The 26,089-nt window shown below is 39.8% G+C and overlaps 1 protein-coding gene across 1 annotated transcript in view; it reads right to left on the bottom strand.

Moving 5' to 3' along the window:
- cic (Putative transcription factor capicua) overlaps window positions 1-26,089 on the bottom strand; it is a 519,891-nt gene that overhangs the window by 223,524 nt on the left and 270,278 nt on the right. Inside the window, exon 12 of the mRNA XM_067138869.2 lies at window positions 12,661-12,762. Within this exon, the coding sequence (XP_066994970.2) occupies window positions 12,661-12,762 (102 nt within the window). The remainder of the gene's footprint in view (window positions 1-12,660; window positions 12,763-26,089) is intronic.

Genomic DNA, 26,089 nt, shown 5'->3' on the forward strand with positions numbered 1-26,089 from the left:
ACTTTACAGGACACTTCAAGACTCAGCAATGAAGATGAAGATCGACCAAATGAACTTGGTGATGTTATGGAAAACGCTGGCATCCAGAGGTTTACTGATGGCTGGAAGCAAAGCGAACTTACAAGAGATGCTGAGCCAGGATTTGATAGACAACAGAGAGGACCCAGGCAGTTTAGACTTCAAAGTCACCTCGGAGGAAGAAACCAACGACCGGGTAAGCATTATGTTCGCACAACTAACTACGATGATTCAGGCCCAGTCTGAAAAACTCGAGGGTAAAATCGAGGCCCAATGCGAAAAACTTGAGGGAAAAATTGAGGCCCAGTCTCAAGGAATAAAGGACCAAATCAAGTCTTTGGGAAACGAAGTACGAGCCTCGGTGGAGTCTGTAGCTCAAGGCCCAGCGGAAACAGCGAGTGCGCTGTGTGAAAGTACGACAGCTCTGGAGACACGGGTGAAGCCTGCAAGCAGTGACGGCGGTTCCGGCATCGTGAAGATGGCAACACCATGGGACGACGGGATCATTGTAGTGATGGTGGAGTCCGTAGTTCAAGATCCAGCAGAAAAAGCGAGTGCACTGTGCAAAAGTACGACAGCTCTGAAGACAGGGGTGAAGCCTGCAAGCAGTGATAGTGGCTCCGGCGTCGTGAAGATAACTCCACGGGACGACGGGATCATGGTAGCGATAGTGGAGCCCGTAGTTCAAAGCCAAGCAGAAATACCGAGTGCCCTGTGTGAAAGCACGACAGCTTCGGAGACACGGGTGAAGCCTGCAAACAGTGATGGTGGCTCTGGTGTCGTGAAGATGGCAACTCAATGGGTCGACGGGATCACTGTAGCACCAACAACCGACAAACGAGGGTGCCACCTAACCAGGACACTAGTCCCAGCACGGAACCATATGCCGGTAGGAACGTTGAATTCAGCACCCCGGAAAAAGAGGAGACTCAACAGGACCAAGACCACGACATGCGAGCCTCACCTGTGCATCACATCGGTGGACTACGAAGACGCGTACGGCCTGGCAGAACACAACGGCATGACCAAGGGGAAAGTCAGTGGAGTGTCGACTACCATGCGAGGACCTGCGGATCATTGCTACCGAGAACAGGGACACCGTTAGCCAGATCCAGCGGATACCCCATGGGAAGGTGGTGGCCACTGATTGAACTATCTAGCTGCGATATGTGTACTTCAACAACGCCTACGAGAAGACAGTGTGATTGAGGTAGTCTATGTGTAATTAAATGGTGAGGACTAAGCGAGACAAAGACATAGATATAAGGACACTTAGATATAATTTAAGACCTAGAGTAAGGAATGTACAGGGTAGATATAGAAGGGTTTAGGGGGGACAATTGTCGTAGGTACGACATCGTAATTGGTGTAAAACCTTCAAATAGTATGTTTAATATATTTTAATTATACTTTATTTAATGCTACATTATCTTTTAAGTGTTAACCATGACTAGTATATGGTTTCCCAGTAATTATGTAGTATAAAATTGTATAACCTCAAATACGTATTGTGTATAAGTTTAACCTCAAAATCCATATAGTCAAAACCGGTAGAAAATTCCATAATGTTTGTATGTTAGACTTGTTGTAGTATAATTTGGTATAAGTGAAAGTTTCCAGAAACTTACTGTAAGGTTTTATTATCCAGATACATGTAGAGACATTACGATTGTTGTAGATATTTCCATAGGTATTTGTAAATAGCAGACGAATGTTCAAGTACCCATTCGACTAGCTGGTCGATCGATGTTTCGAGTGTGTTCCATTAGAGTGTTGTAAGAACTCTTCCAGAAGTCGATCATTCTAGATGGTTGATCGAATGGTATATATATCAAGCTGTCAGTCAGTGAAGTTAGTTCTCAGTTCTTAGTTCTTAGGACTCAGGCAAGTGATGGACTGGGAGTGACTGTTGGGCTCCGAGGTGGAGTCAAGAGTATGGGACTCGAGTGAGTGAGGCGGTGAATTCAAGAGAGCACATGTTATAGTGCGCGAGTCAGTGCTGTTGATATCTGTACTTGTCAGAATCGACTTCAGGGAACTCCGCAATTGAGTGTTGTATATAGTGTCATTTGCGACTGTGTATAATTGTGTGTTGTGATGTACAGTTTAAAGAAAGTAATTTATATAAGGAAATGAACGTGTTCTCATGTGATATTTATTTACGTAAAATAAAATCGCAGTGTAGAACGATACATTTGGGAAGGAGAAATCCATCTGGGCACTTGCAGGATTCTTAATGATGTGATGATGGGGTAACGAGGATTGCTGTTGCCACTGTTCTTGCTAGGCATCTGATACATTGAAAGAGCTGTCCTGTACATTAATTGCAGTATACCAAGAAGAATGTCTGGATTTCAGTCATTTAGCCAGGGAAGCTGATATGTCCATTTTCTTCCATAAGTTAAGCAATGACTGTTGTCTTCTTCAGGATGGTGGTGGCCTGTAACTTAGGGTGGAAAGTCAAAGTGTGTTCACTTGTCGGATGAACCCTGTAATGATGCACATTGCTTGGTTCAGCTGGGTTTCTATTAGTCCAGTGAGCACTGTTAAGGCTATGTTGAGTCAGCGGCAGATCTAAGAAATTGGGCATTAGCACCCCAGATGTGCCTGTCAGCTTCTGAAGGATGCTATTCGTTGTCTTGATCCTGGCTGACGCATTAGACAGAGGATTCTTGTACGTAAAAAACCTGCCAAGGGTGACTTCTGGGTATTCAGGGTTACTACAGTACTGTATATTATCTCCTCAGAATGATATGGTTGGTTTGTATCCAGCACTTCAATTCTACAAGTGGAAAGTAGACATGCCAGTTTTCTGTGGGTTTGGTCTAAGGTTGTTCTGATGGAAGTAAGTGTCTAGAATAAGTGTAATGAGAGCATTAACTTAGACTCATCAAAGCCTTGGTGTTGGAATCAGTGTAATTCAATCTGCGTAGATGAATTTCCTGGATTTGGTTACTGGGAGGTCATAAGTGTACAGATTGAATTTTTCTTTCTTTTGTTACTTGTTTGACATCACACTAACACACTGAAGGTTTTCAATGACTGAAGGGTGGGAAAGGGCTAGGATTGGGAAGGTAGTTGCCATGGCCTTAATTAAGGAACTACGAAAAACCATCTTCAGGGCTGCCAAAGGTGGGATTCGAACCCACTATCTCCTGAATGCAAGCTCACAGCTGCATAACCCTAATCGCAGGGCCAACTCGCTCGGTAGATTGAATATCAGGGGGACCAATACAGAACCCTGAGGGAGTCCACCATTTATCTTTTGTACTCTACTTTTAGAGTCTTCTGAAAAAATCTGGAAGTACCTACATTGTGTTAGAATGAGTCTCTGCAGCAAACAGTGCAGGTGTAGTCTATCCAAGTGCACAGTTCGGGTGTCAGCAATGTCCTCTCAGGGTCAGATACGAGTAGACAGCTTGAGAGATTGCGCAACATAGCGAATCGACAGATTAAGAGGACAATGGTTCTGTAAGAATATATTACACAAAGATAGACTGTTAACAATGCCAATAAATAAGCAACTTGAAGAGGAGAGAATTGTAAGCCTAATGGTTGTTATACACTTATCAGGTTCACAGCAGATGATGAAAATGCTTACCCCGAATTTCCATAGGGCAATGTGTTTGCACTTATTTCACCAATGTTTCACAACACAGAGAGTTCACAAAATTTGTTATAGCTACTTTTAATTCCTCAATTGTGCTGGGAGAAGAAAAGGTAAACTAAGATCGTTAACTTCTCTGTAGTAAAGATCTTAAGTCTCAAGCAATATTGACCATCTCCCCCAACCTTCACTTTAACAGCACTGGATCCTGCTCGGCTCAGCTAGAGCATTGCCAACATACACAGAATCACTGCCAGCCAAGGTTACTGCAGAGACTCATTTCTAACACACTATATTACTCAGCATGTTAGAGTAATAAGGTGATTTTTTAGGTACAGGATGATGCTGATGAATTTGAGAACAAGTTTATTTTGCTGTACAATGTCATTTGCAGCTATTAGAAATTACTCAGCATGTTGGAGTAATAAGGTGATTTTTTTAGGTACAGGATGATGCTGATGAATTTGAGAACAAGTTTATTTTGCTGTACAATGTCATATGCAGCTATTAGACCCAAGAAACCGCCTGTACTTACCATTTTGTTCTCGAAACCATTTTTAATATGGGTAACTAATGCTAAGATCTGTTCATCACATCTTCACCCAGGTCTAAATCCAGTTTGGTCGAGTGGAATATGCTGGTTGACTGTTGCAGAAATCCCATTATGTATGTCTTTCAGGAGGTTCCTCGTAAGACTAAGGGGTGTTATAGGCTGGTAACTCTCCATTTTTGTCAGGTTGTTGGATGTTTTTGATACAGCTATTATCTCTGTCATCTTGAAGAGTGAAGGTAGGTTATCTGTCTCAAAGTTCAAGATAAAGAAAGAGCTATGGATATACATATAATCAGTACCTACCACTTTCCCAGGTTTTAGACTTTCTATGATATGCTTAGTTTCTGGTGGTTCAAATGCGGTAGAGAATTCAAAAAGTCATGGAGCCAAACATTCCTTTTTACCTCAAGATATGCTTTACATGCCTCCTATAGTGCTTTTACAACAGAGAGCTTTGAAGTAGAAAACATATGCTTAGCCATGTCATCTAGATTGGTTGCTTTTGGTCTAATTTTGCTGTTTGATGTGTCTAATTTCCTGACCAGGCTCCAGGCTTCCTTGCTGGAGCGAGTAAAATCTACCAACTACAGTTCCTTTCCAAATTTTCTTTTCATCTTGGGAGTGAAAAACATCAGAAGCTGTACTTGGATCATCGGTGATTTTACATTTTTCAAGACCTTTTAATTATACTTGTTTCAGCTGCTTACAGAATAAACATCCACAAACAACATCTACCAACTACAAACATACTGGTACATAGTTCTAAAGGCCATGCTTCATATTGATGATTTCATATGGGTAAGACGACTATCCATTCTTAACCTTATTTACATGAAAAAGCAGCATCACCACCATGGAATCTATTTAACATGGATTATAACATGAGAGTAGGCTGACATTTTTATAATTTTTGTATTACAATATAACAAGCTGCATTCCTTGATACCTACCGAAAGGTAGTCAGAGAACATTTATTAGTAAAACAATTTCTCTACCCACCCCAACATCCCGAAGCCACAAACCCAGCTGGCAACTTGTCACCATCCCTTTCATTGCTGTCTTTTTTACTACATTTATCAGATAGCATGGTTTTTAACAGCGTCATTTGAAAAGTAACCTTCAATTAAATATGTAAGTTGTGTGTTACAATGAGTGCTACCTAATCTGATCTGAGATATCTTATGGCCTACAATGGACGACAATAAGCTTTTTTTTTTGTTGTAGGTAGTCTTAGTAATATAATTTGCTTCGTTCAATTTATTTATTGTATTATGCCACGTTGGCATTCCATTCAGTCATTTCTTGTCCATCAATTGTTATTTTATTTAACAGTGGTAGATCAGTAAACATGATCGTAGTTTTTTCAAAGGATATTCTTGTAACCACTAGGCTAAATTGACACACCAATGGATAATTTGTAACTAGAATAAAATATAAATGATGAAATTGGGCACAACCTGCAAAAGATTTACAGGAATAATTGATTCTGCAGAGCATGAATGAATTCCTTCTCCCAAGGTGACGGTCATCAGGCTGACGAGGGGCTCCAAACTTGCTTCATTACCTTACCTGCCACTATTTAACTCTCAAAATTAATTTGGGTATCGTGCCATGTTTTTCCTTACCCCACCAAAAAATGATTTACCACAAGTTTCACTACGTGAATTTACTCCTGAGATAAGATAAAACAAAACAAACACAACAATAATCACCACGTGATGAGACCAACTCGTTTTGCCGCTTACAGAATAAACATCCACAAACAACATCTACCAACTACAAACATACCGGTACATAGTTCTAAAGGCCATACTTCAGATTGATGATTTCATACGGGTAAGACGACTGTCCATTCTCAACCTTATTTACATGAACAAAACATCATCATCACCATGGAATCTATTTATCACGGGTTATAAATGTACAAAAAAACAATACCAGTCACCTCACTACACAATACTCTGTTAATCAAGCCATACAACTTCACAATGAAAAATGGCTACTGTGTAATTAATAAATCACAACCACCGTGATGTATCAGTCAAAGAATTAACAAGTAATAAACACATGCCCGATAGTAGCAGGTAGAGACCCTCCTTGGAGGCAGCTCTACCAAGGGAGTGGCGCCCCTGCCTAGAGTCCCAGACCACACTGACCCGGTGTATAGTATTTGGTAAGGGTCCCAGCTCAGGGTTACGAGTGAAGACCTCAACGACATCAACGGCGGAGAAGGTGACCTTCGGTACGGTGGAGATGTTGGAAGAGGCAGCCCTGTACTTGGGGATTAATATGAGTACAACACACAAAAGGCACGATGGTTCCACATGTTAGTGGTGGTACCCCGACAGCATCTGTTCCCCATGTTAGGGGTGGCTGAATCACAACTCACCAACACGTCTGGCAAGCGTGGTGTTTTATTGCCGAACACCTTCCATAAACTCCTGGGACTTCGAATTTTCAAACGAAACTACCCCAAGTGAGTAGAATGAGAGACTCAGAATCTCACACTGACAATACGTCAGTCTGCCTCAAAGATTCTGGGGGAGGCAAAAATTTGAAGAAAAAAACACTAAAAAAGTAAGAATAGCCACATAAAACATAAGAACTATGAGACTAGCTGAAGACATGGAATGATTAGAACAAGAACTGCATGACATAAAATGGGATATTCTGGGTATTTGTGAGACTCGCCTCACAAAGAAAAAGCCGAGACTTCCATCAGGTCATGTCATATTACGTAGTAACGGGGATGCTTCTACACATGGGGTTGCTATTCTTGTCATTAAAAATATCTAAGAAATCATACACAAGATGATTTGTGTCTCTCTCTGAGTGATATATATCGTCCTCAAATTGAATAGTAAATTCTCCATACAAGTCATACACGTCTATGCTCCAACCAGTACTTCTGACAAAGAGGACGTGGAACAGCTGTATGAAGATATCACCAAAGCGAAAAATTCAGAAAAGACACAACTCTGTATCATCATTGGAGACTTCAATGCAAAAGTGGGTCAAAAGGAAATCTGAGACCCAGAGAACATTGGTACATATGGACTAGGCGATCGAAACGAAAGAGGAGAAAGATTGCTAGAATATCTCACAGCCAAAAATCTCTATTGCATGAATACTTTCTTTAAAAAGTCCATCCAACGAAAATGGACATGAAAGAGCCCCGATGGACAAACCAGGAATGAGATAGATTTTATCCTGACCAACAAGAAGAAATATTGTATAGATGTTACTCTTCTCAACAGATTTGATACAGGAAGCGACCATAGGCTAGTTCGAGCAACCTTCACATTTGATCTCAAACTTGAACAGTCCCAAATGACAAGGGGGTACATTTTTCCAAGAGTAGAAGACTTAGAAAAACATCAATCATCATTTCAACAAGCTCTTACCAAAAAACGTAACCCAACAGAAGACTTGAAATACTTGGACGTGAACGAACTTAATGAGAAAATTACAGTCAGTATTCAAAATGCAGCAAAGGAGATCCTATTGAAGAAAACTAATAAGAGGAGCCGACTTTCACTTAATACCATACAGCCCATTAAGGACAGGAAGACAATGGACAGGGATACAGCAGAATACAAAAATCTTAACAAGACCATTCGCAAGGAAATAAGAAAAGATCTAAGGAAATTTAATAATAACATGATCATGCAACAATTGAAGAAAATAAAAACATGAAGATTTTAAAGAACAACATGTCTAAAGGAAGACCAAAAATTACAAAACTTAAGAACCAAAATGGAGAAATAGTCACAGATAGGCAAAACATTACTGAAGTTGTTAGAGATTTCTACTACAAGCTGTATACATCAACCCTTAATAAACCACCCAGTGATGAACAACTAGCCCAGAATTATACACATGAAGTAACACCGGAAGTAACCACTGTTGAGATTGAAAATGCACTTAAACAACTAAGGAATAAAACATCCCCTGGGGAGGATAAAATAACGAATGAAATGCTGAAATTAGGTGGAAGAGATCTGCTAGAAGCTGTGAAAATACTCAGGAACGAGTGTATTAACCCTGGAAGAATACCAGAAAATTGGAAAAATGCTGAAGTGATACTTCTCTTCAAGAAAGGTGATAAGGAAAATTTAGAGAACTATCGTCCTGTGAGTTTGTTATCACACCTTTAGAAGCTCCTGACTAAAACTGTAACCAACCGCCTCACAAGAGAACTAGATTTTTATCAACCTGCTGAGCAAGCAGGATTTCGTACAGGTTTCTCAACTGTTGAACACATCCGGACTATTCGTCTTCTTCTTGAGAAAACCACTGAGTACAACATCAAGATTCATCTGGCCTTCATTGATTATAAAAAAGCTTTTGACTCAGTGGAGATTTTGGGCAATCATGAAGGCACTTCAAAATGCCATGATAAACTCAAGGTATATAAAGCTCCTGGAAAACATTTATGATCAAGCAACAATGGTAGTCAGAGTGGACGAAGACCTCATCACCAATAAAATCCCTGTTGGCAAAGGAGTTTGACAAGGTGACACAATCTCTCCCTTGCCTTGGAAGATGTATTCAAAACCCTTCATTGGGTTAATAAAGGAATAAAAATCAACGGGTTATATTTGAACCACTTGCGTTTTGCCGATGGCATTGTGCTCATAAGTGAAAATCTAGATGAGCTAGAAAGCATGATCCAAGAATTAAAAACTGCCTCTGCTAAGATTGGTTTGGAAATGAACATTAATAAAACAAAAATACTAAGCCCACTTAAAATGGGAAACCAATATATAGAAGCTGTCGATGAGTACATCTATCTTGGACACAAGATAAAACTTGGAAAAGACAACCAATGTACAGAAATTCCTCGCAGAACAGGTATGAGTTGGACAGCATTCCGAAAACTAAGATTCATCCTCACCAACAAGGATGTTCCAATTAACCTGAAGACCAAGGTTTATAATACGTGCGTGCTGCCAGTTGCTACTTATGGTCTGGAAACGATGACTCTGATGAAGGAAAGTGCTTGTAGGCTTCAGCGAACACAACGAGCCATGGAGCGACAGATGCTAGGGATCAGCCTTAGGGATAAGATCTGTTCAGAGGACATCAGGAGAAGAACTAATTTAACAGACATCCTAGAGAGAGTAGCAAGACTAAAATGGCAACGGGTAGGACACGTAGCTCGACAAGACTACAACAGGTGGACCTCAAGGATTGTTCACTGGAGACCATGGGAACATAAGAGAGGCATTGGAAGACCCCAGAAGAGATGGCTCGACGACATAAAGCTGTTGGCTGGAACACGCTGGTTCCAAGTGGCTCAAGACCAAAGACAATGGAAGCATATGGAAGAGGCCTATATCCAGCAGTGGACTGAAATAGGCTAGAAGAAAACACATGCCCTACGGATTCATCTAGCCATAATCAGTTCTGTGTACAACACATTACCTCCAGATTACAACCACCTCACACATTGCACAGTCTCTCAGAGAGGAATAAACCAGAGTATGACTGACAAATATACACTATGTAGCATCTGCCGCATGATACACACCGGGAATGACTTGTCATAACCCCATAATACACTGGTAATGACTCCGTAATGCCTTTGTAGTCAGCTCCATGATGGTTCAGTGAAGACTCCACAATGAAGGTTCACCACTACGCAATCTATGGCGGATAATGGATAAAACCCTCCGTAGTGAATAATAAACTCATCGCGCGCATGCTCACACATGTATAGGCTTGTTCCACGTGGCGTAGCATCTGCCAAAAGTCAACTGGTAGCAACACTACAATTGAAACATCTTCATGCGTCACTCAGTCAATGCAACCTCATTCAAACTTGGAGCTTTCGGATTGGTTACCGAGCGCTGATACGTAAATGAGCCAACACTCGCGTTCATCCACACTGATTAATAACAATCTTCAGCATATACTTCCTGCCTGTACCCCAGGTTTCCAAGCCACATGTTGCAAGACTATCAACCGCCTTTAACAGTCTTTACCAATACAGCACTGTTTCACATGTTGCACAATCTTCACTGCTAGGCCATGTGTACTACAGATTTTTACCCAAATTATAAGTTATACGAATATAAGGATATAAACATCATCATCATCATCATCATCATCTGGGTATCCTTCCAGTGGGCCGGATAGGATTTTTATGGAAAATATGCCTCCATTGGTTCCTGTCATTATAGAGTTCCTCTCCTTTCACAATCTGCAGTGTTGTTCCTTTCTCGATCATGTCTGCATTTATTTGGTCCAGCCACTTTCTTCTGGGACGTCCAACAGGTATCTTTCCAGGTACTGTCATTTCCAAGTATTGTCTGGGGGTTCTAGTCTCTTCCCTCTTTTGCACATGCCCAAACCATTTCAACTGTGCAATACATAGTCTTTCTTCCTTCGGACAGGCCACTTGCATGTCATTTCTAATGCACTCATTTCTAATTCTGCCTCTTCTTTTTTTTTGCACAGCAGATCGTAAAAAATTCATTTCACATGCTTGCAGTTGGCTGATGTCTCTTTTCAATAAAACACAGGTCTCCAACCTATATGTCATGATTGGGAGGAGGTAAGATTTGAACATTGTTTGTATGGCTTTTACGGGACCGGGTTTGTCCCACACTAGATTTCATACCTGATAGAAGAACGTGGAACCTTTTGTCACTCTGTTCCTGATTTCCAATTTAGCATTCCCCTGATTCGATACAATACTTCTAAGATAGCTGAAGCTTTCTACACATTCAATTCTCTCTCCATGAAGTCTGAAGTCACAACGAATATAAGGATATACATGTTCAATATTCCGTAACTACAAATCCTTCTTATAATACGATATTCTTACATTTTAATTTCACAAATCACATGATATTCACTACTTTATATTACAAATAATGTTACGAAAATTTCCGAACCTAAAACTGGAAGTCGTACTTGTGTACGGTTACATTCTAAGACCCATTTTTCATACTATTTCTTGTAGAAATTTAATTTGGCATCTAGTTTCCTGAATATTGGTGGACAATAGAGCAAGGTCATCAGAAAATCCTAAACAGTTTAAATTTAAATTTTGTTTGGAGACACAATTATTATGTTCTTTGGGTTGACCTTGTACCACTCCATCATAATATATCATAATGCACAATTAAATAATAAAGATAATAAACAGTCTCCTTGTCTTTAACCTATTTTAATAAAAAATGGTGCAGAGACTTTTTCTCTAAACTTTACTTCTGATTTGTGATTCTATCAGTTTAATTTTGGCTGGAGTCCAAAATTCCTTAAAATTTTTAAAATTGAAGATATGTATACAATCATATGCCTTCTTAAAGTTAACACATGTTAAGGCTTGTTTTGTTTTCTGTAGTATGCCATTCTTAATTTTAGACTGGTAATCTGTTCAGTACAACTTCTCCAGGGTCTAAGCCTCCTTGATATTCTCATAACTCTTGTTCTCGATCTTTATTTCTTATATATAAGATCTTGGGAAAAAAATCTTATATGTGCAATATATATAACCCTCTATAATTCATTATCCAACATTCTGGAAATTGTTCAGTATCCAAATTTTTGTTAAAACATGTGTAAGGAATTTCGAACTGTGTTACTTGAATATTTCCACATCTCTACAAAAACCTGGTCTTCTCCACATGCCTTATTGTTTTTAAGTTTCTTGAATGCTTTCTCTAATTTATGAAATGTTGGTTCAGATGACCCAATTTTGGGTCAGATGTTCTTAGCAACTGAGCTAGGGTGGCCTATGTCATATTTGTTCTGCTGGAAAGGGTAGTTTTTGCTAACTTGTTTCATGTCGCACTGGCACAGACATGCCTTATGGCGACAATGGGATAGGAAATGGCTACGGGTGAACGGAAGCGACTGTGGCCTTAATTCAGGTATAGCCCCCAGAATTTGCCTGATATCAAAATGGAAAAACACGGAAAATCACCTTCAGGGTTACAGACAGTGGGATTTAAACGCACTAACTGTCAAATGCAAGCTCATAGCTATGCGACCCAAACCAAATAGTCAACTCGCTTGGTGTTGGAAAGGCCATCAAAGCTCAATTGGTAAGAGCATTCGACTAAAAATTGAAAGGTTGTGGGTTTGGATCACTCTAGTGTCTGATTGGCCATTTTTGTTCTGGTACTTTATGTTCTGAACATGGCCATTATGTTGAAAGTTTACTTTGAGTTCACTGAGTATGATTGATATTTATAGAACTCAGAATATATTTTTCATGAAATAAACTATAAATTATCCATTGATTTCATTTCACAGTAAGTAATTAATTATTTTCATTTAAAAATTTTCTGTATAAACAAGAAAAGGACAACTAAATCATAGGGCAAAATTGTTTCCTCCTCTGGGTTCAGAAACATTACATATCATGCCTGCTATATTCTTTATTTTTTCTTTCCCTTTTTTTATATATATAAAATCATCAAGAACCAAAAACTTGAATGGCACTGTAGAACACATATACACAACTCACCATCTGATCATCATCTGAAAACTCATCCTCAATTTGACGATCGGCAGGAAGCTCTTCCATATCTGGTTTGTTGTCTGTTTTGATACTCTGTTGTTCCAAAGTCTGTATAACATGAAAAGGAATCAGGTACGAATATTGTAAAATAGATCTCATCATATCTAAATAGAAACAAAGTACATGGCATCAAGTATGTATAGTGCAATAATTTATTGATGGTATATCCCACAAATTACTTTCATGGATTTCGGAGACATCAAGCTACCAGAAATGTTCTCCTTCAGGAGTGTTTCCACGTGCTGGTATCTACCCACACAAGGATGGCATATTTGAGCACCTTAAAATACCACCGGATTAAACCTGGATCAAACCTGCCAACTTGGACTCAGAAAGCCAGTGGTGTACAATCTGAGCTACTCAGCCTGGGTTGTTGGGTGTAATCTACAGTGTACATACACTTGACACAAGTGTGATAGAGAGATATAACTTGAAAACAATATTCTCTCACCCATGGGTAACTAATGCAAATATCGAGCTCAAATTATTATTATTATTATTATTATCAAAACATTTATATCAGTTCAATTAATGTAAGAACCTGTATATAATTCAGTCTTACCTGTAAATATAAATTGTAATCCATAATTGTGAAACACGCTGTAACTTCCAGAACAGTAATAGGTGATGAGAACGATGGAGAATATTCTGTACATTATCATCTATGTATTAGGCACTCTAGAATTTTTAAGAAGATATTTTTTTGCAACGTATCTTTCTGGAAGCCTGGCTAGGATATATATAAGGAGACGATATTGACGGTGACAGAGAGTTATTGTTGAGTAGAGTTATGGTGTAGCAAAAATATTTATCTTGTGTGACTTGCAATAGTTGCAGTCTTCATATTGACGTGTCAGTTGTTTCTTGAAATGGCGACTTTGTGATATGAGTGTTTTGTTTGTGGCAGCAGTGATTAAGGTTACGTGTGTGTTAATTTGTAAATAGATGTGAATAAAATAATTGTACCAACTGACAGCATCTCGTGTGCATCTTTGTGGATACGTTAACTGGCAACCGTGACAGGATGTAAAAATTTATGAGTGAATACGAGTGTGGTAGATCAAAATGCAAGTCATACTAGAGAATATGGCACTCAAACAGCTCAAAGATGAACTTACCAAGAAGAATCTCCCGATGAATTGGAACAAGAAATTGCTACAGGCGTGACTATGGGAAGTTCTCGTGGAAAGAGGAGAAGATCCTGAAAAGTTTTTCATCTAAGTCAACGAAGATGCCGACGAAACATCGGAAGAAGAGGTAAATATTCCCAAAATGTGTTCTAACATAATGACTATGATCCAGGCACTCAATGAACAGAATGACAAACTTGCTGATCAAATTTCAAAGGTAAATAATAAACTTTCAGGCAAAATTTCTCCAGCTAACTCAGTTTTAACCGGACAGATAGCACAAGTTTACACCCAGCTTTACAATGTAGAACAGGGCTTAGAATCGAAAATTGCAACCATAAATGACAAAATTGAATTGCAAATTAGCGACATCACCAATTGATTAACGTAGCACATATCGGACATCAATTCAAAACTGGGACAGGTTGACCAGATCGATAGTAGAGTAAGCCAGCTGGAAGGGGATATCTTGGACCTCAAGGTGGGGGGTGGAAATCCAGGTTTCCGGCATAAAACAACAGGTTGAGGGGAGGATTTCTAACATCAAGGGAAATTTTGAAAGCCGTATATCTGCCGTCAAAGTGCACTAGCCAGTGTCTTGGTAGGTGTGCTACGTACCAACTGATGAGCCCAGCCTGGCACACAAGGGCGAAACGCTGGCAACCAGGAATGAGTTAGCTGGAAATTTATAATGTCCAATAACGGACCATTTATATTGGTATTATAAATTTACTCATTCGGAACAAATATTTCAGTTTCCCTATGGGAATCAACATCTATATCACCGACGCTTTGTTGAGGGATCGGTCAACCTATTGGGAAGCACTAATTTACCAGAGGACATCTTCGTGCAATTCATCACACCGCAATTGAAGGGGCAAGCTGCTACTTGGTGGAACAACTTGATGGGATTAAATCTAAACTGGATGGACTTCAAGAGAGAAGTCCTCGCTAGGTTTAATTCCGAAGGGTTGAAGAGCTCCATGAAAAGGGAGCTACTGACTGAGGCACAACCCACTGGCATGAAAGTTAGCTCCTTCGTCCTACAGAAGTACCAACTCTTCAAGCGTGTGCACCCGGAAGGAAGCAAAAACGAGATCCTACCAGATATCACAGAGCTACTCCATGATAAGATTCGACCCCTAGTGAAAGTATCACAAGCCAGATACTTTGATGATCTACACAGAATCATCGCCAAGCTGGAGGAGGAACATAAGAACAAAGCTACTGAAGAGCCCAGCACAGTTAGGAAGTGCTACCAGTGTGGGTGAGCGGGACACCTGAAGAACAAGTGCCCAACCCTGACGTCGGAGAAACTAGGTCTGGCGCATTTTGGATTAAGTGGGGATGGGACCAAGAACAAGACGGTGCCTCAAGACCTGACAGACGAGCAACGCTGGTCAAGTAGGAGAGCCATTGGTCAGTGGGTACAATAGGCCAATCCCACCCAGCTATCATTGTAAGGATTGGCAACGAGAATTTTTCAGCCATACTCGACAGCCAAGCAAGCCATTCATTTGTCAATGAGACTGTTGCCAGATTACTACCCCCTATTAAGTCTCACCACCTCGGAAGGGTAGTGGGAGCATCGGACGGGGTAACCTATTCCATCCAAGGGCAGACTAACCTTAGCGCTAAATACATGAGCATTCCTATCGTAATTGATGTTGCAGTGATTCAGAACCTGATACCTGATATCATATTAGGTCATGACCTTCTGGTGGAATACAAGGTGATCCTAGACTATGCAGCTCATGAAGTCTTTTTGGGAAAAGACAGACGTCTGAGGGTCGCCTGGCATGATGGAAATCTCTGGACTCGCAAGGATACAGAAGTCAACGTAAACCTGGGAGATATCCAGTTAACACATCTTCGACCGAGTGAAGAAGAAAAGCTGAGACGCACTTTAAAGGACTTTCCGGAGGTCATCACAAATAAAATAGGACGGGCTACCATGGTAACGCACACCATCGAATGCAGCGCTTCCTCACCCATCAAGCAATGGCCATATCCAGTCAGCCCGGATAAGTGCAACTTCGTCATCCAGAAGATTCAAGAGATGGAAGGGCAAGGTCTCATCGAAACCTCTACATCCTGTTGGGCTTCACCTATCGTCCTACCGAAGAAGAAGAAGAAGAAGAAGAAGAAGAAGAATGGGGAGTATTGACTGTGTGTGGACTTTCGCAGGTTGAACGAGAAGACCATTAGTGATGCCTACCCCATGCCTGACATGAAAGAATTGCTGACAGGAGTGGGTCTAGAATTTTCAGCATGCTGGATCTCAACTCCGGATACTGGCAAGTGGAGGTCGAGGAAAGTTCTAGACCACTGACTGCTTTCACGACACCGAGAGGATTGTACTAGTTTGCAGTAATGCCCTTTGGATTGAAGAATGCTCCTGCCACCTTCATGTGACTGATGGATAAGGTATTATCAGGATATGTTGGAATTTTTTGCCAAGTGTATCTTTATCAGGATATGTCGGAATTTTTTAACAAGTGTATCTTGACGACATTTTAATTCACAGCAAGAATTTTCACGAATACCTTGTACATCTGAGGAAATTGCTGGAACAACTGAAGATTCATGGACTGACTTGCCAACTCGAGAAGTGCCACTTCGCCCAGTCCCGCGTAGAATATCTTGGCCATGTCCTAACCTCTGAAGGCTTAAAAAGGCAACCGGAGAAGAATCGAGCTATCGAAGAAGCTGAATGCCCGCGGACCAAGCAACAAGTACGTCAGTTTCTTGCCTTGTGTGGATGGTATAGCAGCTTCGTGCCACACTTTAAAGAGAGGCAATACCACTCACGATCTACTCCATAACAACCACCCGTTCTGATGGACCACCCACGAAGAGGCAGCATTCTAAGGCATTAAGGCTGCGATATTAAATGCTCCCCCGGTCTAGCCCATCCCAACCGTTAACGGAAGATGTGCCTGAAGACGGACACCAGCGACTCTAGCTTAGGTGCAGTGTTATTCCAGGAGAGGAGTGATGGCGGAAGGGACATCATCGAGTATGCCAGCAGGAAACTATCTACCACCAAACAACGCTACTGCACTGCCGAGAAGGAAGCCTTAGCTGTGGTGTGGGCCATGGGCAAATTTCAGAGGCTACTTGGAGGGAAGGAAGTTCCAGCTCTACACCGATAATGCCGTTCTCAAATGGTTGAACTCTGTCTCTGGCTCAAAATCTAAATTGATGCAATGGGCCTTGTTAATCGCAGAATTAGATTTCAATGTGTGTCACGTCCCAGGACCGATAAACATAGGAGCAGACAACTTATACAGGCACCCGGCGATGGAACCTTAAGCTAGGAGCAACATTGTCGAGAGGGAGTTCCCACAAAAATTCAAGAGTGAGCCTAAGGAACTTGTCCTTAAGTCTTATGGCGACGATGGGATAGGAAAGGCCTAGGAATGGGAGGGAAGTGGCTGTGGCCTTAATTAAGGCACAGCCACAGCATTTGCCTGGTGTGAAAATGGGAAACCACGGAAAACCATATTCAGGGCTGCTGACAGTGGGATTCAAACCCACTATCTCCCGGATGCAAGCTAACAGCTATGCGCCCCTAACCGCACGGCCAACTCGCCTGGTAATGGTGGGTTCTAAAGTCCAAAGAGATCCAATATCTGGCAGACACCAACAAGACCCAGGCTTTTTTCAATGCACGAAGAGACACTATTTAAAAAAGGAGACAGCGAATGTGGTAATTATCGTGGATTATCCTTGCTCTCTGTTGCTGGCAAAATACTTGCTAGAATTCTATCCAATCATCTAGCATCACTCGCAGAAAAGTTTTTACCAGAGACACAATGTGGATTTAGATTCAATCGTGGTACTGCTGACATGATCTGTGCTAGACAAATGCAGGAGAATCTGGGGAACAAAATTGCCAACTATATATGTCAAGGACTTTGACTCGGTTAATAGAGATGCTCTCTGGAGAATCTTAGCACTGATTGGCTGTCCTCCAAAATTCATTAAGATCCTTCGACTCCTCCATGACAACATGCATGGTACCATCCTTATGAATAATGGATCTGGAGAACGATTTGAGATCACTACAGGTGTAAAGCAACGATGTGTAATTGCTCCTACATAATTCTCAATTTTTGTTGGAACCATACTTCACCTTGTTAAAAGTGAACTACCACAGGGCATAGAAATAGAGCATAGGTTTGAAGGAGGTTTATTCAACCTTAGCAGACTGCATGCTAAGACTAAGATTTCTACTGCCTGGGTTATGGAACTCCAGTATGCAGATGGCAATGTTGTTCTGACCAGCTCAGAAGAAGACCTACAGACCATCCTAAATGCTTTCACAAAAGCATACAAGAGCATCAGTCTAAGTCTCAACCTCCAAAAGACATAGATATTGCATCAGTCTGCACCCAAAGCCAATGCTACTGCTCCTACCACCACAGTCCATGACGAGATCTTGCAGAACATCCAAACCTTTGCTTACCTTGGTAGTCACCTCTCAGCAAATGCTAATATAGATGCTGAAATTCAATACTGTCTGAATTGTGCTAGTGCAGCATTTGGTCGTCTAAGACACAGGATCTTTGATAACCGTAACATCAGTACTGAGACAAAACTTCATGTGTACCAGGCTACTGTAATACCAACACTCCTTTATGGGCGTGAAACTTGGACCACTAACAGGAGGCACACAAAGTGTCTGGAGAAATATCATCAGCACTGTTGGAGGTGGATCCTTAGAGTTAAATGGTAAGCTCACCGAACTAACATCAGTATCTTGGAAGAAGCCAATACCATCAGCATTGAGGCAATGATCGTGAAAATATCGACTTCGTTGGACAGAATCGTTTGTATGCCTGATTTTTGCTTACCAAACCAATTATGTATGCTCAACTAAAGGGTGGCGTCGACACCACGGTGGACAACAAAAAAGATTCAGGGATGTACTAAAGTCAGACATGAAGAAATGCCACATCAACACCACTAACTGGGAAACAAAACCAACTAACTGCCTGGTATGGCATCGTCTTATCCATGAGGTTTCTAAGAACTTTGAACAACACACCGGAGATTTGAAATTGAGAAGAGAACTGCTCGGAAAGAGCGGGCATTCCTCGGGATGAATAACCCTCAACACCTGGATCTCAACGCTGGCAATGTTTGCCACCACTGTAGAAGAAATTGTGGCTCGAAGATTGGCCTCCACAGTCACCTAGGAACTCACAGACACTCCAGTAACATCTGAGGAAGACAATCATACTCATCAGCAAGTGATAGCCTATCATCAATATTAATGAAATCTATGAAAAACCTAATATTTTATTTGACATAATCATTCCCATATACGCAAAGTATAAACGAAAAATAACAAAATGTCAAGTCCACCAGTCTACTCACCCCCACCTACCCGCACCTCCTCACACATCCCTCCTCCAACCCCTGCCATCATAAGTTATGCCCCCGCTTCCTCCTGGCATTTAGTTTGGCGTTGGTGTCCGTGCCGAGTACACATAAATTACGAGTAGCATGAGGGTGAGTCTCATATAGCTGTGTTATTCTTGATCTTTTAGCTTAAGTTCTTCTTTTCTCAAAATTTCATTGAAATATATATTTTAAAAAAAATTTTTTTTTTTACCTTTTTGAGACATTCACTTTACACTGAATTAAAACAAAGATCATTACATCTGATGGAAAAGCCACTTATTCAAGTTGTGAACGTTCCCTTCAAAGCTACATAAACTGTTACTCGTATATCCTATTCATCGGGCATAATTTGTAGATCAAATGGGTCCACAACACACACAAACGATGAATATCAACTCCAAGATCAATTCACGACTCAAGAATACTTATTTATTATAAGGCCATTGGTACAGTCCTACAACGCCATTCACAACGGTTTTCATGTGTTATTTTAATTCCATTTTTAAATATGTAGTCTGACATTTCATCACTGTTTTAGATTAAAACTTTGTCTAAGACATACCAATTTGTAATATTTTATTGGTGGACATATATATGCATGTATTTCCAATTTTGATAATGACTGAAGATGACCTAATATAGCAAGGTCGAAACCAGTACCAATAATATAAGATACAGCATTAATTTAATGGTATTGAATAAGTGGACCTTTCTCTACCCTCTGATAGTGATCAATTGTCAATACAGACCATAATGAAATTCATAACTTATGAGCAACTATTTATGTTCTTGATTTCAGAGGGGTAATGGCATAAGTCATGATATCTTCTTGATTCATGCAGCCAATTCAAAGATATTACCAAACGATTAGTTCAGAGGTTGAAATTAAGAAGATCAAGAAATCTCGTCCCAATTGAACGAATAAGTGGAAATAGCCATCATTCAAAGTACTGTGTGATGCTGTCAGTTAAGTAGAGGATTTCTGAGTGTGATACTGATATTTGTTTTTTGGTATTAAGTAAAATAACTAATTGTTTGTCTGCGAGGGAAATGGAGTCTTTCTGAAGACATTCAGCTGGCTGATTCTGAATTTCATATCCCAGGAAATGCTGACATCTTGTTAGGTATAAAAGTGTTCCACGAAATTGTGAAGAATGATCGTAGGTCCAGGCCAGATGACTGGCCAGTTCTATAGGAAACACATTTAGGTTACATCCTGGCTGGTAGATATCAATCATCCCCTTCATGTGTGCATGAATCATCTTGAAACTTCTTTCTATGCAATGAAGCTGAACTTGATCATCAGTTAACAAGATTCTACGAGATGGAGGATATCTAACAGATCTGAGCATGATGTTTGTGAGAAGCATTTCCAGAAAACAATGTCACGTGATGCAGATGGACGTTTTGAGGTCAGTGTTCCCTTTAAGCAGGATCTAAGTAACCGTGGAGAGTCCCTTCAGGTTGCACTTAATCACTTAAATTTTCTTGAGAAGCGCTTTGCAAGGCAAGTAGTTCTTGCTGAAGCATGTACAAAATATATGACAGAGTATAAATGGTTAAATTACATGGAGGAAAGAAGGGAGGTTCAAACTGGGAATCGAAAAACAATTTGTTACATTCCCCAACCATGCTGTATTTAACGAGTCAAGGACAACAACTAAGCTAAGAGTAGACTGAGTGCTCAAGTAAAACTACTAATGGTTGTTCTCTGAATGATTTGTTGCTAACAGAACCTACACTTGAAGATTTGTACTCCACAGTCCTAAGATTTAGAACCATTCAGTTGTCTTCACTGCCGATATATATATTAGTACGCCCAGATCATAGATATTTCCAACACATCTTGTGGTAACTAAATCCCAAGGAACCCATTCACATATGAAAATGAAAATCCACAGCCTGTTTCCAGTCATTCGAACGGGTCTGGAATGGAATGAATGAAGCCCCCATCTAGCGGCAAGGATAGGAAATGTGCCGGCTGCCGAAGCCTGTCGCACTCCTCTGGGGCAATGATTAATGAAATGAAATGCTATCAGAGAGTGTTGCTGGAGTGAAAGCTGACAGGGAAAACCGGAGTACCCGGAGTCCACTTTGTCCAGCACAAATCTCACATGGAGTGACCGGGATTGGAACCACGGTACCCAGCAGTGAGAGGCCGGCGTGTCGCCGCCTGAGCCACGGAGTCTTTCCCATTCTCATATACCAGCTGAAAACACTGACGTATGAAACGGAACCCAGCCCCTTCCTAGCAACAAGATGCCTGCTACACCTATCATATGAACGAGAAGAAAGAAACCCTCCTGTGTCGAGAACATTGAAGGAAGATTTTTACATGGACAATATACTGACAGGAGCAAGAAATGTCAACAAGGTTCAGGTTCTTTTGAATGCTGAATTTCCCTTAAGAAAATTCTCAAATCATCCTGCTCTCATAGAAGCTCCGCCACTAAGCTGCAGGGAAACTCGATCACTAGTTACACTGGACAAAGAATTTGGTGTGAAGACTTTGGGAGTACTCTGGCATCCTACAACTGATAAGTTCCTTATTGTAGCGAAGAACTGTAAGTTGGTTAACAAGGAGAATAACTTGACAAAACAACAGTTGATCTCAACAATTGCTTTGTTGTTTGATCCACTTGGTGTCATTGGCCCTTACATAATTTGCCTTAAAATCCTTATGCAATAATTAGGGTCTCATAATTTACAATGGGATGATCCATTGCCTAACTCGCTAAGCAATAGTTGGAATGAATTAAGTTCTAAGCTATCTGATGTCAGGAACACTGACACTGTTAGGTTGGTTATCTTTCCCAACCTCACACTGGAAAACATTTATGTCTCAGATTTAACAGGTGAGCGAAGAGAGTTGCTGGAGACATGTATTGTCCCAAGATAACCCAGCAGATATAATATCACAAGGTATGAAGTGAAACATCTTCAGCAATCCACATTATGGTGGCAAGATGCCTCATGGTTGAAGCATCCTCGATCAGACTGGCCTGAGAAAATTCACATTAGCACAAAGGAGTCTATGCCAGAAGAATGTACTACTACAGTTAAAACCTTGATATCACCAACAGACTGTGATACAATTATTGAGCATTTTTTCAAGTCTTCATAAGCTTGTTAGAGTTCTGGCTTACTGTCAGATTCATCTATAACTCGAAGCATTCTAACAAAATGATTGGTATTATGGACACCAACGTATTAAGGATAGCATTTTATTATTTATAAGTTTCATTTTCCGTATTGACTGGATGCAACGTATAGACAAGAAAAGTGTTCCACCAATCAATACTTATTTATTGTGAAAAGATTATTACACTAGTACCGGTTTCGGCCTTTCATGGCCATCATCAGCTAGTACATAACATTTATAGTCATTAGACAAAATTACAAAGATGTTACATTAGATCATCCGGATGTCTAATGAAGAACGGAAGTAAAATATATTGCAGTATTGTTATGTTGAAATATCTGTGATTAAAGGTGGTGGTGATGGTTACAATAAACTAAAACCCATTGAGTGTACATGGATACGAGTACATTAAACACATTAAAACATATAGGCCACAGTATAAAACACTTGAAAAATTTTAACACATTAAAACATAGTATATATTTTAAAAACATCTATTAAAATTTTAGTTCATGTTGTGTAGCATTCATTCTTCAATCTTCTTGTGGTTCTTGTGCTGATTTTGTTGTATTAGGTGATCATTGAGAATGTTCTATGGCTGATATACTTTATATTGATGTGTTCTAAGAACTCTTGTCATTAAATTTTTTTTGAAAATTGAGTACTGTGCAATTCAACTATTGATGTACTCCAGTAAGTTTTATATGTACGGCGAGACAGGGTTTGGTTTTGGAGCAGTTGATGGCGACACCTCTCTCGTCTATGCACGTTATGAAGGAATGCCTGGTGTATGTATGAAAATTAAAAGAGTACTTACTATTGTTGTTGTGGAGGTTGTGTATCGATATGTTTGGAGACTTGCTGTGTTCTGCTATGAGTACATCTGGGGCTCATGTTACCTGTGGGGAGGGATGTAGGTGGAGGGGAAGGAGGAGTGGTTATTGTGGAGGTAGGGGCGGGGTTAGGCTTGTGATTCGTCGGTTTGCTAGGACGTGTGTTTACTATTTTGAGATAGTCATTCTTTATTGCAGGAATGGCTTTATCAAAGATGATGCTGGTTTTCTCTGTAATGTCGTTAATGTTATGATTGGGGTTAGCTTATTGGTCTAGAGAAATATAGAAATCTTCGGTTATGTTGAGCAGGGGGCCCTTAGAGTTTATGTTTAATATCGTCATGTCATTATTAATGTCTGTGAAACTATGCTTAGATTCTTCTACATGTTGGCCTATTGATGAAAAATGGTTGTGTTTTACTGCATTTATGTGTTCAATGTAGTGGATGGTGAAGTTTCTGCCTGTACGTCCAATATAACTTGTATCACAGTTGATACATTTCATACGGTAGACACCTGATTGGTTGTATTTATTATTATTATTGACTGTTTTGGTGTTGTGTATAATGTTGGTGCTGTTGTGTGTGGTTTTGAATGCTATTTTCAGGTTGTGCTTCTTAAAAATATTAGTTATAATATATATATTGGTGTTGTTGAAGGTAAATAGGACATAATCTTTTTTGGGTTTAGCTGTTTTAATTAGTTTAGTTTTAGGTTCGGATTTTATTTTGTGAATGATTTTGTTGACCATTTCTTTGCTGTATCCGTTATGTTTGGCTATATCGTGGATTAATTTTAATTCATTAGTTTGATCTTCTATTCTCATTGGGATATTAAAAGCTCTATATATCATGCTATAATAGGCTCCTCTTTTGTGTGTGTTAGGATGAATGGAGTCATTTTTTATGGTATTTAAAGTGTGTGTGGGTTTCCTGTAGATCTTGTAAGCTAAGCGGTTGTCGTGTCTGGTTATTGTCAAGTCCAAGTAATTTAAGGTACGGTTATTTTTGGTTTCTTTAGTGAATTTAATTTGGGGGTCTAAGGTGTTAAGTTTGTCTAGTATAGTATCTGCATTAGAGGATCTATTATTACAAAGATATCGTCGACAAATCTGCACCAAAAATATATATTACCTATTTTATTGATTATGTGTGTTCTAGGTGGTCTCACCGAAACAGAATCTGCTAAACTTATAACTATGAACCCCCAATTACCATCCGCAAAAGCCTACCCTAAAATACACAAAGAAAATGTACCCATGAGACCGATTATAAACTATAGAGCCAGTCCAACCTATAAATTATCACAATTCATTCAAAAAATTTTTGAAAAAGCATTATTCCTTTTCAGCAAACAAAACAATACAAAACTCAATAGGTTTTTGCAACAGAACCAAAGAACTAAAGATCACCGGGCGAGTTGGCCGTGCGCGTAGAGGCGCGCGGCTGTGAGCTTGCATCCGGGAGATAGTAGGTTCGAATCCCACTATCGGCAGCCCTGAAAATGGTTTTCCGTGGTTTCCCATTTTCACACCAGGCAAATGCTGGGGCTGTACCTTAATTAAGGCCACGGCCGCTTCCTTCCAACTCCTAGGCCTTTCCTGTCCCATCGTCGCCATAAGACCTATCTGTGTCGGCGCGACGTAAAGCCCTTAGCAAAAAAGCAAAAAGAACTAAAGATCGAACATCATCATACCCTTGTTTCATTTGATATAACAAACATGTGCCCTAACATTCCTATCAAACAAACAATCAAAATAATAGAATCTAACCTAAAAAACCATAGCAACTTGAGCACCTTAGAAATAGAAGAATTCATGAATCTACTCAAATTCGCCATAAACAATAACTACTTCAGATTTCATGATACCATATATATGCAACAAGGCCTACCTATGGGATCTCCTGCTTCCGGAATATTAGCAGAAATATATATATATCGACCACCTAGAACACACATCAATCAATAAAATACATAATATATATTTTTGGTGCAGATTTGTCGACGATATCATCGTAATTATAGATACTAGATCCACTGATGCAGATACTATACTAGACAAACTTAACACTTTAGACCCCAAAATTAACGTGCATAGAAGTGAGAGGTGTCGCCACCAACTGCTCCAAAACCAAACCCTGTCTCGCAGTACATATAAAACTTACTGGAGTACATCAATAGTTGAATTGCACAGTACTCAATTTTCAAAAAATTTTAATGACAAGAGTTCTTACAACACATCAATATAAAGTATATCAGCCATAGAACATTCTCGAAGATCACCTAATACAACAAAATCAGCACAAGAACCTCAAGAAGATTGAAGAATGAATGCTACACAACATGAACTCAAATTTTAATAGACGTTTTTAAAATATATACTATGTTTTAATGTGTTTAATGTACTCAATGAATGCTACACAACATGAACTCAAATTTTAATAGACGTTTTTAAAATATATACTATGTTTTAATGTGTTAAAATTTTTCAAGTGTTTTATACTGTGGCCTATATGTTTTAATGTGTTTAATGTACTCATATCCATGTACACTCAATAGGTTTTAGTTTATTGTAACCATCACCACCACCTTTAATCACAGATATTTTAACATAATAATACTGCAAAAATATTTTACTTCCATTCTCCATTAGACATCCGGATGATCTAACGTAACATCTTTGTAATTTTGTCTAATGACTATAAATGTTATGTACTAGCTGATGATGGCCATGAAAGGCCGAAACCGGTACTAGTATAATAATCTTTTCACAATAAATAAGTATTCATCAGAGGAACACTTTTCTTGTCTATACATTAAGGATAGCATTGCGGACTTGTGTCAGGATTGCACAATGT

Source organism: Anabrus simplex, chromosome 1, assembly GCF_040414725.1.
Source record: "Anabrus simplex isolate iqAnaSimp1 chromosome 1, ASM4041472v1, whole genome shotgun sequence".
In the NCBI taxonomy this organism is placed as follows: Eukaryota; Metazoa; Arthropoda; class Insecta; order Orthoptera; family Tettigoniidae; genus Anabrus; species Anabrus simplex.